The sequence below is a fragment of the Sorex araneus genome, chromosome 1 (genome assembly GCF_027595985.1).
Source record: "Sorex araneus isolate mSorAra2 chromosome 1, mSorAra2.pri, whole genome shotgun sequence".
Classification (NCBI taxonomy): Eukaryota; Metazoa; Chordata; class Mammalia; order Eulipotyphla; family Soricidae; genus Sorex; species Sorex araneus.
Genome location: NC_073302.1, coordinates 333,803,727 through 333,817,644, shown reverse-complemented (window position 1 = coordinate 333,817,644; position 13,918 = coordinate 333,803,727). Strand labels below are relative to the sequence as shown.

The 13,918-nt window shown below is 41.0% G+C and overlaps 2 protein-coding genes across 7 annotated transcripts in view; one reads left to right on the top strand and one right to left on the bottom strand.

The window, feature by feature from the left end:
• The window catches only part of RNF170 (ring finger protein 170), a 39,773-nt gene extending 31,086 nt beyond the window's left edge, over positions 1-8,687 (bottom strand). For 2 of the 6 annotated variants that reach the window (XM_055143575.1, XM_055143577.1), the window contains exons 1-2: positions 1,572-1,703; positions 1,283-1,405 (exon numbers count right to left, since the gene is read on the bottom strand). Coding sequence is in view for 3 of the 6 variants with exons in the window: in XM_055143571.1 (XP_054999546.1) it covers positions 1,572-1,708 (137 nt within the window). In the remaining 3 variants the exon portion in view is untranslated. The other 4 variants (XM_055143571.1, XM_055143562.1, XM_055143568.1 and 1 more) reach the window with 4 other exon arrangements.
• Positions 8,688-9,145: 458 nt separating this feature from the next.
• The window catches only part of HOOK3 (hook microtubule tethering protein 3), a 111,522-nt gene continuing 106,749 nt past the window's right edge, over positions 9,146-13,918 (top strand). Inside the window, exon 1 of the mRNA XM_055124675.1 lies at positions 9,146-9,323. Coding sequence (XP_054980650.1) covers positions 9,267-9,323 — 57 coding nt within the window. The 5' untranslated portion in view covers positions 9,146-9,266. The remainder of the gene's footprint in view (positions 9,324-13,918) is intronic.

Genomic DNA, 13,918 nt, shown 5'->3' with positions numbered 1-13,918 from the left:
GATATAAAGAAACATAGTAGGGGAATCATTAATTCCCAAATACAATGGAAACAAAGAGCACAGGGTCCCAAGGAAGCCTGCCACAGTGGAGATTAGGGACAACAGGTCAGGACTAGGGGTTGAAAGAGTAAAGTGGTATGCATGATTCCCTATCAGGAACGGTATTGTAAACTATAATGCCTAAACCAAAAAAGAAAAAAGTGTCTGCCAAGGAGGCAGACTGGAGGGCAGCAGGGAAACTGGGAACACTGGAAGAAAGAGGTAAGTGGACACTGGTAAAGGAACTGGTGTTGGAAGATTGTATGCCTGAAACTCAGTCATAAATAACTTTGTAATTCATGGTGATTTCAGTTTTTAAAAAGATAAAAGTTAAATGCCATTTTTTTTTCTCTGCTCACATTCTACTTAGTAATCCTTTGTTTTTGGTACCACATCTAGCAGTGGTCAGGATTTACTCCTGGCTCTACACTCAGGTATCACTCCTGGCAGGGCACAGGGGACCAGAGAAGTTGCTTGGATCAAATCCAGTTTGTCCACATGCAAGAGAAGCACCTCACCTGCAGCACTAACTAAACTAAAATTTACACTTTTTTGCTCATGTCTGTTTTCAATAATATATATTTATTTCCAATAGTATATATTTATCTCAAATATTCATACTTATATTTTTACATTGGTACCTGATATTTTTTACAATTTGTATTTTTACACTGGTACTATACAAGTTGCTATTTAGACTATTACCCTATAAATATTATTTTTAAGTAATATTTTAAGGTATATATAAAAGTTTATTATTCCTGGCCTTTAAGTATTATTTTACTGTTAAGCTTTTAAGAATTTTTTTTTTTTTGGCTTTTTGGGTCCCACCCAGCGATGTACAGGGGTTACTCCTGGCTTTGCACTCAGGAATTACTCCTGGCAGTGCTCAAGGGACCATATGGGCTGCTGGGAATCGAACCCAGATCGGCCGCATGCGAGGTGAATGCCCTACCAGCTGCCAAGGATCAAACCCAGGATCTCATACATTGACTTATATCCCAGCCCAACAGTAATTTTTTTTTTTGTTTTTTGGGCCACACACAGCAGTGTTCAGGGGTTATTCCTGGCACTGCTTACTGGACCATATGTGGTGGTGGATCAAACCCATGCAGGGCAAGCACCCTGCCTACTTTAATATCTCTCTGGTCTCAATAAATTTAATTTTAGCCTTAATTCCTTTTTAGCAAAAACCCAGGCTTCAGGTTTTTTTACACATAAAGTCAAAGTACTTTATACTTACCTATAAAAGCTGATGGACCTTCCTGCAAGTTGATGGACTCAATTATGACAATTACACTTTTTTACTTTGATACTCAGACTGTGTTGACATTTTGTTCAAATTATAAGTACTTTTTAAATTCATCTGATAAAATAGTTGAAGACAAGAAAAATACATGGTAGTGAAAAACAAAAATCCCTTTGTAAATATATACAATCACTAAAATCTGTTACTTGCCATTGATATATATATTACCAGAAGCAGTCAGGAAATCAGTTATTATTTTAATCCTTTCTTCCTTTAATCTCACCTGAAAAGTACATATACCAGGGTAGCAATCAAAGCAAAACTGACCACAACTGCCACAAGTACTTGGTCACTGACTCCTTCTATAACTGAATCATCATCCAGTTTCAAACTCTGAACTTCAACTTGGTATTTGGCCATTCCAGATCTAAAAGATAAAAGAAAAAATCAAAAGTTATAAGTGATAGTGAAAAGAACCCAAAATACATGAATAAAAACAATATAACTGACTTCTGTTAGCATTAAAAACACAAATGGAAACCACTGAAAACTCAGAGCAGACAAAAAGCTGAATAATACTGGCAAAACTTTATTTAACTTAGGTCATTTCTTAAAACTTGTAAAAATATGCAAAACTTAAAATGCTTCCCATTAAAAAAACCAATAAAAAAATTCTTATTAGTAAATTCTCATATATGATGAATCACTTTGAAGAATAAACAGATGCTATTTTTATTCCATGTTTTGGTTTGAGTGTTCTTGGTTTATAAACTGTTAAACACATACACAATAAGCTTTTGTTAATTACTACTTCCCATTGATTTTACTTTGGCTATTTCTGAACTTCTGATGCTTCTAATGTTGCAGTGTTCACTTAAAGTAGGTTAAGTACTCATAAATAAAACTTTAATGAGGATTAAGTTCTTTAAAATTTTCCAGACATTACTTTAGGGACTTCAAAATTCTATTTCCCCTAAGAAACAGAACACTGTAATTTATCTACAAGTTACTACTGTAATTTAAAATTTTCCTCAAACTCTTTGTAAAAATAGGCATTCCTCATGCCCAACTGTTCTTTTCTTTTTGTATATTTTGTTTTGGGGCCAGACCCAGGGGTGTTCAGGGGTTACTCCTAGCTCTGTGCTCAGGAATATACTCTTGGTGATGTGTAGGGAACCACTGGGATGCTGAGGATGGAACCCAGGTTAGCCACGTACAAGGCAATTACCTACCCACTGTACTATTGCTTCGGCCCAACTGCTTCCTTACTTGAATGCCAAACAACTCTTCAAGCAGGTAAGACTTGAAGACATGACTCTTTTCCATCAGAATACTTCATATGTTATAAAATTTGTCATATGTGGATAAGGAAGAATAAATGATAGATATATGTATGACTATATCTAGTATATACATAGTATGTATATAGTAAGTATCCTTGTATTACCTAGCAAAAAGCTCTGTATTTAGTAGCATGTAATAAATGTTTAAATAAGACTGACTTCCAGTGTTCATAAGAAGTAGAAGACGTTTAGGCTATAAACATTTCTATCTATACCAAGGCTACTTGAACTATTGAAAATCCTGATGCTTGAAAAGCAAATAGCCTCACCTAGAACAAAGCTTAGCTTATAGGTGAGAATTCTTTGAATTGCTTGGGATATGGAATCACTCTGAGGTTGCAATTCCTTATGAAGAGAAAAGGGATGATATGAAACTGTCCTTTAAACTGCCCTTCCCTCATATTAAACAAATATATGGTAATACCCAATTTCTGTAGTTATGAGGAAAGACAGCCCAATTACACAGGAATCCAAATAACAGGTAATTGTTTCAAGAAAGTAAAATGCAGTCTTTCAAGACACAAAGAAATGCTGAATTAAATGTGAGACTGGTAATAATTTAGATTAAAGGTGAAGAATGTGGATCAGGTTGTAGAGTACAGGCCTTCTCTGTATGAGGCCCTGGGCTCAGTCATTGGGACTACAGGTCCCTCACCCAGCCCAAAGAGGAGTGGTTCCTGCAACTAAGAAAACAATAAAATAAAGTAGAATTATTTATTTACAGAACTTAATGCACTAAATGTCTATTCACTGTCAGATGAGTTTTAGGAGAGATCACTGAGTGTGACTGGATCTTTGAAAAGTTTCTGAACTGGATACTAGTAAGAAAATAACATACTCTCTCATACTCCATCAAAGACAGCTTTCATATGCTGTATGCAGAGCAATAGTTTTGTCTATCAGGAACCTTCTAATGACAGGTTTCAAATATCCATTATTAAGGTCCACACTGGGAAACTCAGATACAAATTAAACTTCATTATTTTTATTAAAAAGAACAGTCAACTGACATTGAAGAAAGAGCTTCAAATTATCTAAAATGAATCTTGTGGCCAATTTAGACTTTTATTTGATCAGACTTCCTCTTTTTAAATTAGAGATGCTATGATTGAGGTCAAAATCCTCAAGGTTATGAGAACTACTTGCCACTTTTCATAACCAAAATGTTATTCCCTGTGTCATAATCCCTAGCCTTCAATTATTAAGTGTAATTACTTCAAAGTTATGAGGATTTTCTGCTATGCAGTTATTAGGCAGTTTACTACTTTCTAGTACTTACTACTATTTTGGTTACATTTTTTGTTTCTTTCAGGTGAAATGGTGGGAATGTGACTAAAACTTACTATACAAAATTATATATATACATATTATAATTAATGGTTCTCAGTTAATGTCATCAACGAGTTCTTAGAAACCGTGACGTTAAGTGAGACTACATAATGAAACCAATTTTGCCATTAGCTAACTGGTATAAATAAGAGCTTTAAACTCCCTGTGGCATATTTCTGACCACAAAACCCAGTCACTTAATGAAGACCCCCAAACATTTTAATGTCAAATTATTTGCATTCTATCATTTTCATCCCACTTTTTTCCAGTTCAGAGCTATGTGTGACTGAATTTTATCATTTTATCTTGACAGCTCTGAGCTCAAGGTGGGCACCAACCTTGAACTGGATGCTCTTCATCACAAAACACACTCATACCCACACTTGTTCCAACTAGAACAATTTAGATAGACCAGTGAAACTCATGTGTCTATCTTTGGGCTGTGGGAAAAATTGAGATCCTGGAGAAAACCCATGCAGATCCAGGAAGAATGTGGAAACTCCCTGCACAGTGGTTCAGGCAGGGGATCTTCTTTTTCCCCCTCTCCAGCACAGTTACAGTAAAACAAAATAGAACAAAATATTATACGGCAGCATGCTAATATATGCATTCAACTTTTACACAACTGTCTTTACAAAACCCTCAAAATATTGTCTCATATACTTCCAATAATTCAGAGATTTCCCCCAAACTTTAATATATGATCATGTCATTTGGATTACTTTATAGCAAAAGTTCCCAATGCTGTTGAAATGTTACTTATTTCCACAAATTCTGGAAAAAACAAAAAAAGATTTTTTTTTAAATGGTCTTACAACTGAAAGAAGAAAGGAGGGAGAGACTGCTGATAAATTTCTGGAAGAAACAGAAAGGTCATCTGCAGTTTCCTGGCGTGGGATAGCCTTAAATCCAGTCTTCTTAAACAGAGAACTACAAATGGCATCTGACCTATATGTTGGAACCAAAAGAGCTGTAGAGAATAGAAGATAGTCTAGAGGTTACAGTTTAATTCCTGGCACCACATGGGTCCCTCACATCACTGACTACAGCCCTCGAGGCTCCCAAGGTGCCAGGTGTAGTCCTGGAGGCCCCCAACACCATGTCGCACTACATTGAACTGGCTGGCAAGACTCACCAGTAGGGTCCTATCCCCACCCCACTATTTTAAAATTAAAAGCTGTAGGAGTAATCAAAAATTTCTAACACCATGTAACTTTGGTAAGAGAACAATCTGAGATGACAGGGAATATATAATTTTTTTTAATTGAAGACATAACATAGTTTCTAAACAGTGCTGGGGGCCAGAGCCATAATACAGTGGGCAAAGCCTTTGCCTTGCATGAGGCCAACCAGGTTCTATTCTATATGGTGCCTGAGCCTGCCAGGAGTGATCCCTGAGTGTAGAGCAAGGAAGTAAGCCCTGAGCACCACCAGAAAAAAACCAAATAAATAAAATAATAAAAAAATAAACCAGTGCTTTTATTTAGTACCCCAGGTTCTCAAGCCAATCCAAGCATTGTGGCTTGAACCTGTAATAGTCTGGGAGTTTAGTTTGACTTCAACCTCTTAGTATCTCTCAGTCTCTGCAAAATGTAAAAGCTCGACTTGAGGATTTCATAAGTTGCTTCCACCACTACATATTTCTGATTCAATTTTCTGGAATAGAAAAATAATTTGAAAGGTCAGGAAAGGTATAAATATAAAGATCATAAGCAGGGAACTGGACTGGGAGAGAAGATCTCTACCTTTACCAAGATATAGCTCAAGTCCATTGTTTTTGTGTATTACTTTAATAATAAAATTGAAATCCAGAACTCACTTCCTTTCTTGAGATTAAAAATGGCTTCAGTGCTCAAAGACATAAAATACGTCTCCATTCCCATTCTTACTTAACAACTTAGTCACACTGTTTCCTAATGGACCTTCTGAAGACCTCAGTGAAGGACACTGCGACGTGCCCACATTGACCTCAGAGCCTAGGTAGGGCAGTTGCTAAACTCATTTTACTGAATCTTACAGAATCATACATAGGGAACATAACATGGTATAGAGACCACTAAATGTTACCTACATGAACCCTAAAAGCAAGGTTCTATTAAATGTAAAGAACTAAGGGCTTAAGAAATAGTTCAGGAGCCTAGACACTTGCGCATGGTCTCCCCAGTGCCATTGAGAATGACCCTGGAGCATAAAGCCAGGAGTCCTGGCACCCCTCTGAATAGTAAGAAAATAGAATATCTAATCTATGTCATAGACTACTGCCAAATATGGAAACATTACTAGTATTATTGGTAACTATTTGAGATTTATGGAAACTAAACACCAGAAACTAGAAACCAATATCAGTTATATTAGCTTTATCTTCATTATTGTTCAGCCAGCTAAATCTAATAGAGAAGCAGCTTAATATACCAAAGACATATGAGCTTTGAAGTCAGAAAATTGAATATTTATGGAAGATCTGATTCTCTTCTTCCTCATATGTAAAATATACCATGTTAGTTTGAATCCTAAAACACCACATTTTTAAGGGGGGTGGGGTAAAAACCTTGCTTGAGTTAGAAAGAAGTTCAAGCATTTAGCGTATTATCTTGTACATCACATAGACTTTATTACTATTACTAATTGCTGTCAAAGAATCAGCAGAACCTTAAAACATAACAATGCCTTCCCTGGAGATGCTTTACATAGCACCTCAAAACTTTAATCAAAGTTTTAGTATTTACTTCCTGGCATAAATTTGGGGATACTTTATGCAAGATACTAGTGTTGGTGTTTTACTTGATTCAAATAAAAGCTTGATGTAGCCTCCAACTAGAATTAGAGACATCCTAAAACAAGTACCACTAACCTCTCCTTGGTCCTTTCCAGATCTTCCAGAAGAAGGAAAAAAAAAAAAAAACCAAAAGCATAAAAGCAAAACACAAGAAATTCAGAGCGTCCAAAATAAAAACTCAAAGCCTTTTACCTATTTATATAAAATACTTGACGGACACTGTCAAAATTTACATCAAGAAGTTTTTAGTATAATTTCCATCATTAAGGGTAATTGGTGCTACAAAATTAAACATCAAGAACACCATTATATCGTAAGAGTCAAGCTTGGGAAAAGAGGCTTAGGTCAACAATGGCAATGCTCTGAAAATCTGAGCAGCTGGAGTAGAGGTGCTTATTATGTCATAGCCCCTTCAAAAACTGGTAGCATCTTCTCCACATCCACAGGCAAGTGGTGCGTTAAGGGTAAGTCAGTGTAACATATACTTACCAACTTCAGATGCCTCACAAGGGTAATAGTCACTTAGAGTATTAGGGATTCTGCAGAAACAACTAGCATGGAATGTAGGAAATCTGGTTTGACAAAGATCCAGCGGCAACAAAGGTGGGTGAGATACATATTTATCAATGGGGGGTATACTTGGGGGCCACACCCATCGGTGCTCAGAGCTTACTTCTGGTTCTGTGCTCAGGGATCACTCCCGCGGAGCTTTGCTTTGATGAGGTGTCATCAAACTAACTTGCTATACAGTCTCTCTGGCCCTATCCTTAAAGACAGATCACTGAGAAGACGCCAGTGAAGATTATTTTTATATTTACAAAATATATTATCAGATGTGAACTGTTAACTAGTATTGTGAAAGGCACCCTAAAAACTCAATCATCTCGGGGCTGGAGTGATAGCACAGCGGGTAGGGCGTTTGCCTTGCACGCAGCCGACCTGGGTTCAAATCTCAGCATCCCATATGATCCCCTGAGCACCGCCAGGGGTGATTCCTGAGTGCATGAGCCAGGAGTAACCCCTGTGCATTGCTGGGTGTGACCCAAAAGCAAAAATAAAAAAAAAAAAACCTCAATCATCTCTTCAGTTTTAAATGCTCAAAGACAAAACCTGATCTTGATGGGGAAGAGGGATGGAAAGAAGGGCCCCAGGGACTGCAAACCAAAGTATGTGTCTTGGGAGGAAATTAACTTTGCGCATCACAAAAAAATTTTAATCACGATCTGTTAAAATTATGTTAACCCTACAATCTAATAAATCTCATGCATGTATCCTAAACAGTCTCACAAACATCCATATATAAGAATGCTTATGGCAAAAAAATTTAAAAAGTATAAGTATTGTTCTTAATAGTGCCACAACTGTCAAGCCAACAGCAGAAAGGATACAAGGTGTTACGGTCACGCCGTGGAATACTAGATAGCAATGAAAACGACCTGGACCGCCCAGTTTAACACTGAAAGCCACTAAACAACACGAATCCCCTCACAATCGTTCAACGGGCAAAGTCTACTATATTCTTCAGACATGCAGAACATGGGCGTAAAGCGACAAGGAAAAGCAGCGGTCACCGAACTGCCCGGGAGAGAGGTCGGTGGCCCAGCTGAGGGGTCTGCGATGCGGCTCCGCTCTAGTCTCGGCGTGAGGCTGTCCCTGCCCGCGCGCGTGTGCGCTGTGACGCCTCACGCCATCCTGCTCCCGGCTCTCCACAGGTCGGCGTCCGCGGGCCGCCCTCCCCGCGACCCCCACGCGGCCGCCCTGTGCGGAGGGGGCGTACCTCTCCGCTGTCCAGGCTACTCGCCGCGCCGGACACGGGAGCGGGACGAGTTCCGGGGCCGCCCCCGCCCCTCCCCGCAGACACTGGCTGGCTCTGGTAATTTGGAGGGCGGTGCGGGCGCACGCGCACTGCCTGGTTTCCGCGAGGACCCGCCGTCGCCGAGGCCGGGCGCGCGCGCCGCGACACGCAGAGCGCCGGGGCCGGGCGCGCGCGCGCGCGGCGGGAAGGCGTGGCCGGGGCTGCGAGTCTGCGCAGTGGCTGTCGGGAGGAGGCTGTGGGGCGGTGGGCAGGGCCGGGGGCGAGCGGGGCGAGGAGGCGTGGCCAGGAGCGCGAGTCTGCGCAGTGGCTGTCAGTAGGAGACGGTGGGAAGGGAACTGAGACGAGGGGCGGTGGGCGGGGCTGGGGGGGCGCGCTCTGAGGGGAGGCGTGGCCGGGGGCGCGAGTTTGCGCAGTGACTTTCGGGAGGAGGCTGTGGAGGGATGGGGCCGGGGTCGCGCGCGGCGGGGAGGCGTGGCCCAGAGCGCGAGTCTGCGCAGTGGCTCTGGGTGGAGGCTGGGGGGCGGGGCAGGGGCCGGAGACGCGGCCGGGCGCGCGCGCGCGCTCCCGAGTGAAAGGAGAAGGAGGGGCACGGGGTGACGGTGCGGGCGCCCGGCAGTGCTGGGGCGAGAGTCGGCGGCCCGAGTCCGGGACGCTGCGCGGACCTCGGCACGGTTTCCGGCGGGCGGGCAGGCGCCGCCGAGCCCCGCGGGGAAGATGTTCAGTGTGGAGTCGGTGGAGCGGGTGGAGCTGTGCGAGAGCCTCCTCACTTGGGTACGTGTGCCCGGCTACGGGGGGGACCCTCTCCTCAGGCCGCCCGCCGTCACATCCGGGCGGCCGGGCCGCGCCCCGACAGGAGACCGGCGGCCGCTGAGGAAGGCTCCGGGCCCGGGACAACGCGACGGCGCGTGGCCCGGACGGCGCTCGGACCCGGGGCCGACGCCGGCGCCTTTGTCGTGACGTCCGCGGAGGATGAGGCTTTCGGGGGAGCTGGCAGGGCCGGAAGGCGGGGGGCGGTGCGCGCGGCAAGAAGCCGGTGTAGTGCAGGTGCTTATTAAAGGTGGCGAGGCCGAAGTCGTGAGGGAGCCCGGGTTCGGGGCTGAGCCTCAGTGATCACGTCCTAGCCCTCACGTGTGGGGTGAATGCGGGTCAAATTCTGCTGCCAACGATCGTTGCCTTTAAGAGCAGGACAAAACGCTTGTTTTATTGTTGTTGTTTTTTCAGACTGTGGGGTGTGTGTGTGTGTGAGAGAGAAGCACAGAGATAAAAGAAGTTTGCTGACACGATTTTCTCGAACTGGTGTGTGTGTTCTGCAGAGCCATGGGATAAAACTAGTGATTTTTGTGGGAGGAGGAGGTTGTTGCTCATTGCTGGAAACGCTAAGTGTCATTTCTAGAATCCCATAAGTCTTTAGAGGTGGCAGCAGTGTTTGTATTAATTTTAAAGGTAGAACCGATGTCCTAGAAATTCTTGTTAGCAGCTACAAGTTCAGATCCCTGAAACGGAGATGTCATTCCCGAGGGCAGGAACGATTTAGAGTTTTGCCTTAGGTTGGTTATAATAGAGGCAATGACAATAGTCTGGTATCTTCATAACTAATATCATGAATCAAGTTTTGTCTTCCGAAACAACATGTAGAGTGATAGAGCTTGAAATAATTCTGTGACTTTTATGTTAGGCCACTGGTGGGATTTCAGAAGGTTTGCAATAGCATGGAGCTTAGTTAGGACTCAACATTGCAGTTCCTTCCTCCCTGTTACAAAGAAACAGGAGGACAAGGATGAAGGATTTAATTGAATTAGAAGTAGGACTGCAGTTGTTTGAAGTCTAGTAAGAGAAGTCATGCAAACAAAACGGTATATATGAACATCTGCAGAAAGATGACTCTTGATAGTTTCTTGAGAAATGTTATTAAAGATCAAGAGGGGAAATCAATCATGGAAGAAGTTTGAAGGGATCCTAACTGAAGCAGGCAGCATGGAAGAATCAGTTTAGAGTATGATAAAATATCAAGAAAGCAGATAATCCCAGTTACCATCTTTTAGAAACCAAGGAATGTGGCTTTGTAGACAAGACTTTTTTTTAAATGTCACTGAAAGAATCACCAAGGAAAAATTCTGGTTGATAAGATTAGAGATTATCAATGACAGAACTGGAGAGCAGAGTTCAGACAGAGTTGTACAATTTTGAGATTTGGAAACATTTAAAAACCTTGTGCAGTGAAATGTTTCAGATTGAAGTTGAGTTTAAATAGTGGTTTTATACTCTTTTAGTTATCCACTTAAAAAGCAGAATAAGTGTTCATGTGGAAATTTTTTTTTTGCACAATTAAAAAAATGATTAAGGCACCACATTTACAAAGTTATTCATAGTTGCATTTCAGGCATGCACTCTTCCAACATCAATCCCATCAGCAGTATCAACTTTTTCCACCACTGTCTCCAGTTTCCCTCCCACCTCCCAGCCTGCTTCATTGTCAGGCTCATTTTAAAGTTAGATTGCTGTAGTTGAGATCTCAAACTTTCAGTTTTGTCGGTTCTGTGGTTTGAATATACCACCTATATGTCCGAGGCCTCTGACCTGTTATCTCCGGTCTCCCGTTACTTCCAGTCCTTATTTTTTGGTTGCTGAAAATGGACATTTAATCTCATTTCTCACCTCATACCCTTGAACCCAGATTAATAACTAAATATAAATCCCAAATTATATGCTGAGGTTAAAAAGTACATGATACGCTCCAAAGAGAAGACTCATTTAAAATAATTTCTTCAATTTTACATAAACTTTAGCTAACTTAGGTATGTGGTTTCTTCATGTACCTCAAATTATAAGGTGACTGTAACATTTAGCAAAACCAAGCAAACAAACAGACAAACAGTTTTCAGTGTCAGAGACTGAAAGTTCAGTCTGGACCAGTTAAGTCTTTGGGCTGACAGTCTTGATGCCTTAAAGAGCCTCCCTATTCAGTTACTGAATATCATAGTTATGATTCTAAATGTCGGATCTTTATTTTTATTACGTAGCATTTAGTTTAGATATATAGTAAATCTTAGAAATTATTCCATTAGAAATGGTTAAAATAATAAAAACTAGGGTGCTTAAAGGGATAATTAATAGTCACCTGTGCAGATTTTATTTCTGTGAAAAGTCTCATTGCCCCAAATGCTGCCTGTTTTTGCAATTGTATGTATCAGAGTTTACTGGTCCAAGAACCAAATATTCTAATTTTGTTGTTGTTGAAAGGAATACTTATGAAAAGACAAAGCAACATCCTACCATTGGAATACGTCTTAAGCTTAACTTCCACATCCAGGTTTATGCAAGCAAGTTCAGCAGGATGTGCTTGAAAATTTCCATTATACTCCTAGCTCCACCCTCTGAGTCAAAATGTTTCTTACCTCTTTAGAAAATTTGCCTTGCCTGTATTATGCTTCAGAAACCTTATTACTTGAAATGTACGTGAAAAGATTATTCTTTCCTGAGTTTTAGAAACTGTAAAACCAGAAAAATCTGAATGCTACTAGTTAACAATTAGGATAGAAAACTTAGGTGAAAAAAGAATCATTTCAGGAGCCAGAGTAGTAGTACAGCAGGTAGGATATTTGCCTTGCACATGGTCAACCCAGGTTCCATCCCCAGCATTCCATATGGTCCCCCAAATCCTCCAGGAGTAATTTCTGAGCACAGAGCCAGGAGTAAGCCCAGAGTACTGCTGAGCGTGACCCAAAATTTTTTTGAATTTTTTAAAGAATCATTTAATAGACTCAATAAATTTCTTCTGTGAAATCTAGCAGTGATAACTAAATTTAATGTTCTTATAAATTTCATACAGAATATTGTTCTATAATGGTATCTTCCTCATTACATTCTGCTGTGCCTAACTCTACCAACAATTTTTGTCTTCTAATGAGGAATGAAAATAACAGATGTGTAGAAGATAAAAATGCATCTTTAAGCTTCAATTTTCTTATTATTTTGGGAGGGCACATCTTTCCGTGCTTAGTGCTTAGTCTTGGCTTTGCACTCAGGGATCGCTCCTGGTGAAACTTGGGGGTCATATTCATTTTTTAAATCAAAAGTTTTTTTAGCATAGTAGGAGTATAAGTTCTGCAATCGTTTAATTCGCACTGCAGGAAGTAATTTCACTGTTGTGTTTCAGTTGCATCCAGTTAAACACTGTAAAGTGGTTTTGTTGGGGTTAGTATTTTTGATCAGCATTATTGAAGGACATGTAGGTCTAAGCAGTGATCTGAGATTTTGCATTTTTAAGGATTTTTGTTAGGGTTTTTGTTTTTGTTTTTTTTATTTTGGGTGTCTCAGTGGAAGTACTTAGAGACTGCTAGGCCAGGGAAGAAACTTACTGGTAGAGCACTTGCCTTGCCTTTGCATGCATGAGACCAGATTGTTGTTTCTCTCTCCTCTCTCCTCTTTCCTCTCTCTCTCTCTTTTGGAAATCAAGGGGACTGTTTTTGTTTTTGTTTAACAGTATAGGGTGTATACCCGGTGGTATTTAGTGATCTCTCCAAACTTAGGGCATGGTTCCTCAGTAATTTTATTTTTGTGATACTGACTTGAAACCCTCAGCTTCACGCCCGCAAGGCAACCTTTACTGCTGAGCTGTATTCCTGGCCCCAACCTTAGTGTTAACATTTGGGCCCGGATAATTGTTGTTTTGTGTGTGCGTGGTCTATGTTGTAGGACATAGCATAGTAACATCCCTGAAACTTATTTCTTAGATGCTAGTGGTACCCTCTGGTTGTTAAAACCTAAACTGTTTCTTGGGCAGTAAAAATGCCCCTGGTTGAAAACCCACTTGTTCTAAAGATACTAATTTTCAGTGCTTTCATCTCTTATTCTTTTTGTGCTTTTGTGTGGTGAGGTGAGGTGGAGGTAGGAAACTATTAAAAGAGCTTCTTAGGGTTATAAAAGAAAATGACCGTTCACGCTCTTTAATGTTTATTCTTATTCTAGTCTGAAATAGAGATGTTAACTCAGGATATTATCACTGGCAGGTGATAAGTTGTGAGTTTTTTGTTTTGGGGTGTTTTTTTTTTTTGGCAAGGGCTGGGGGGCTCCAAACAGTGCTCAGGGGTCCAGGCCACTCCCATAATACTTGGTCAACTGAGTCAACACTACATCCCAGAGTGCAATGCTCATTCAGCCCAATAGTACTGAGGGCACATCAGCAGTGCTTGAGGACCTCTAGGGTTATCCTGAGAGATGTTTAGAGAACCATAAGATGCTTAGTATTGAACTAGGGGGTGCCAGGGATTAAGTTTGGGCCCTCAAACATGCAAGGTGTGTGTTCCAATATTTTCTGCTGTCTTCGCAGCCTATTGATAGATTTAGTGTGTTCGTGTTTTTTAATT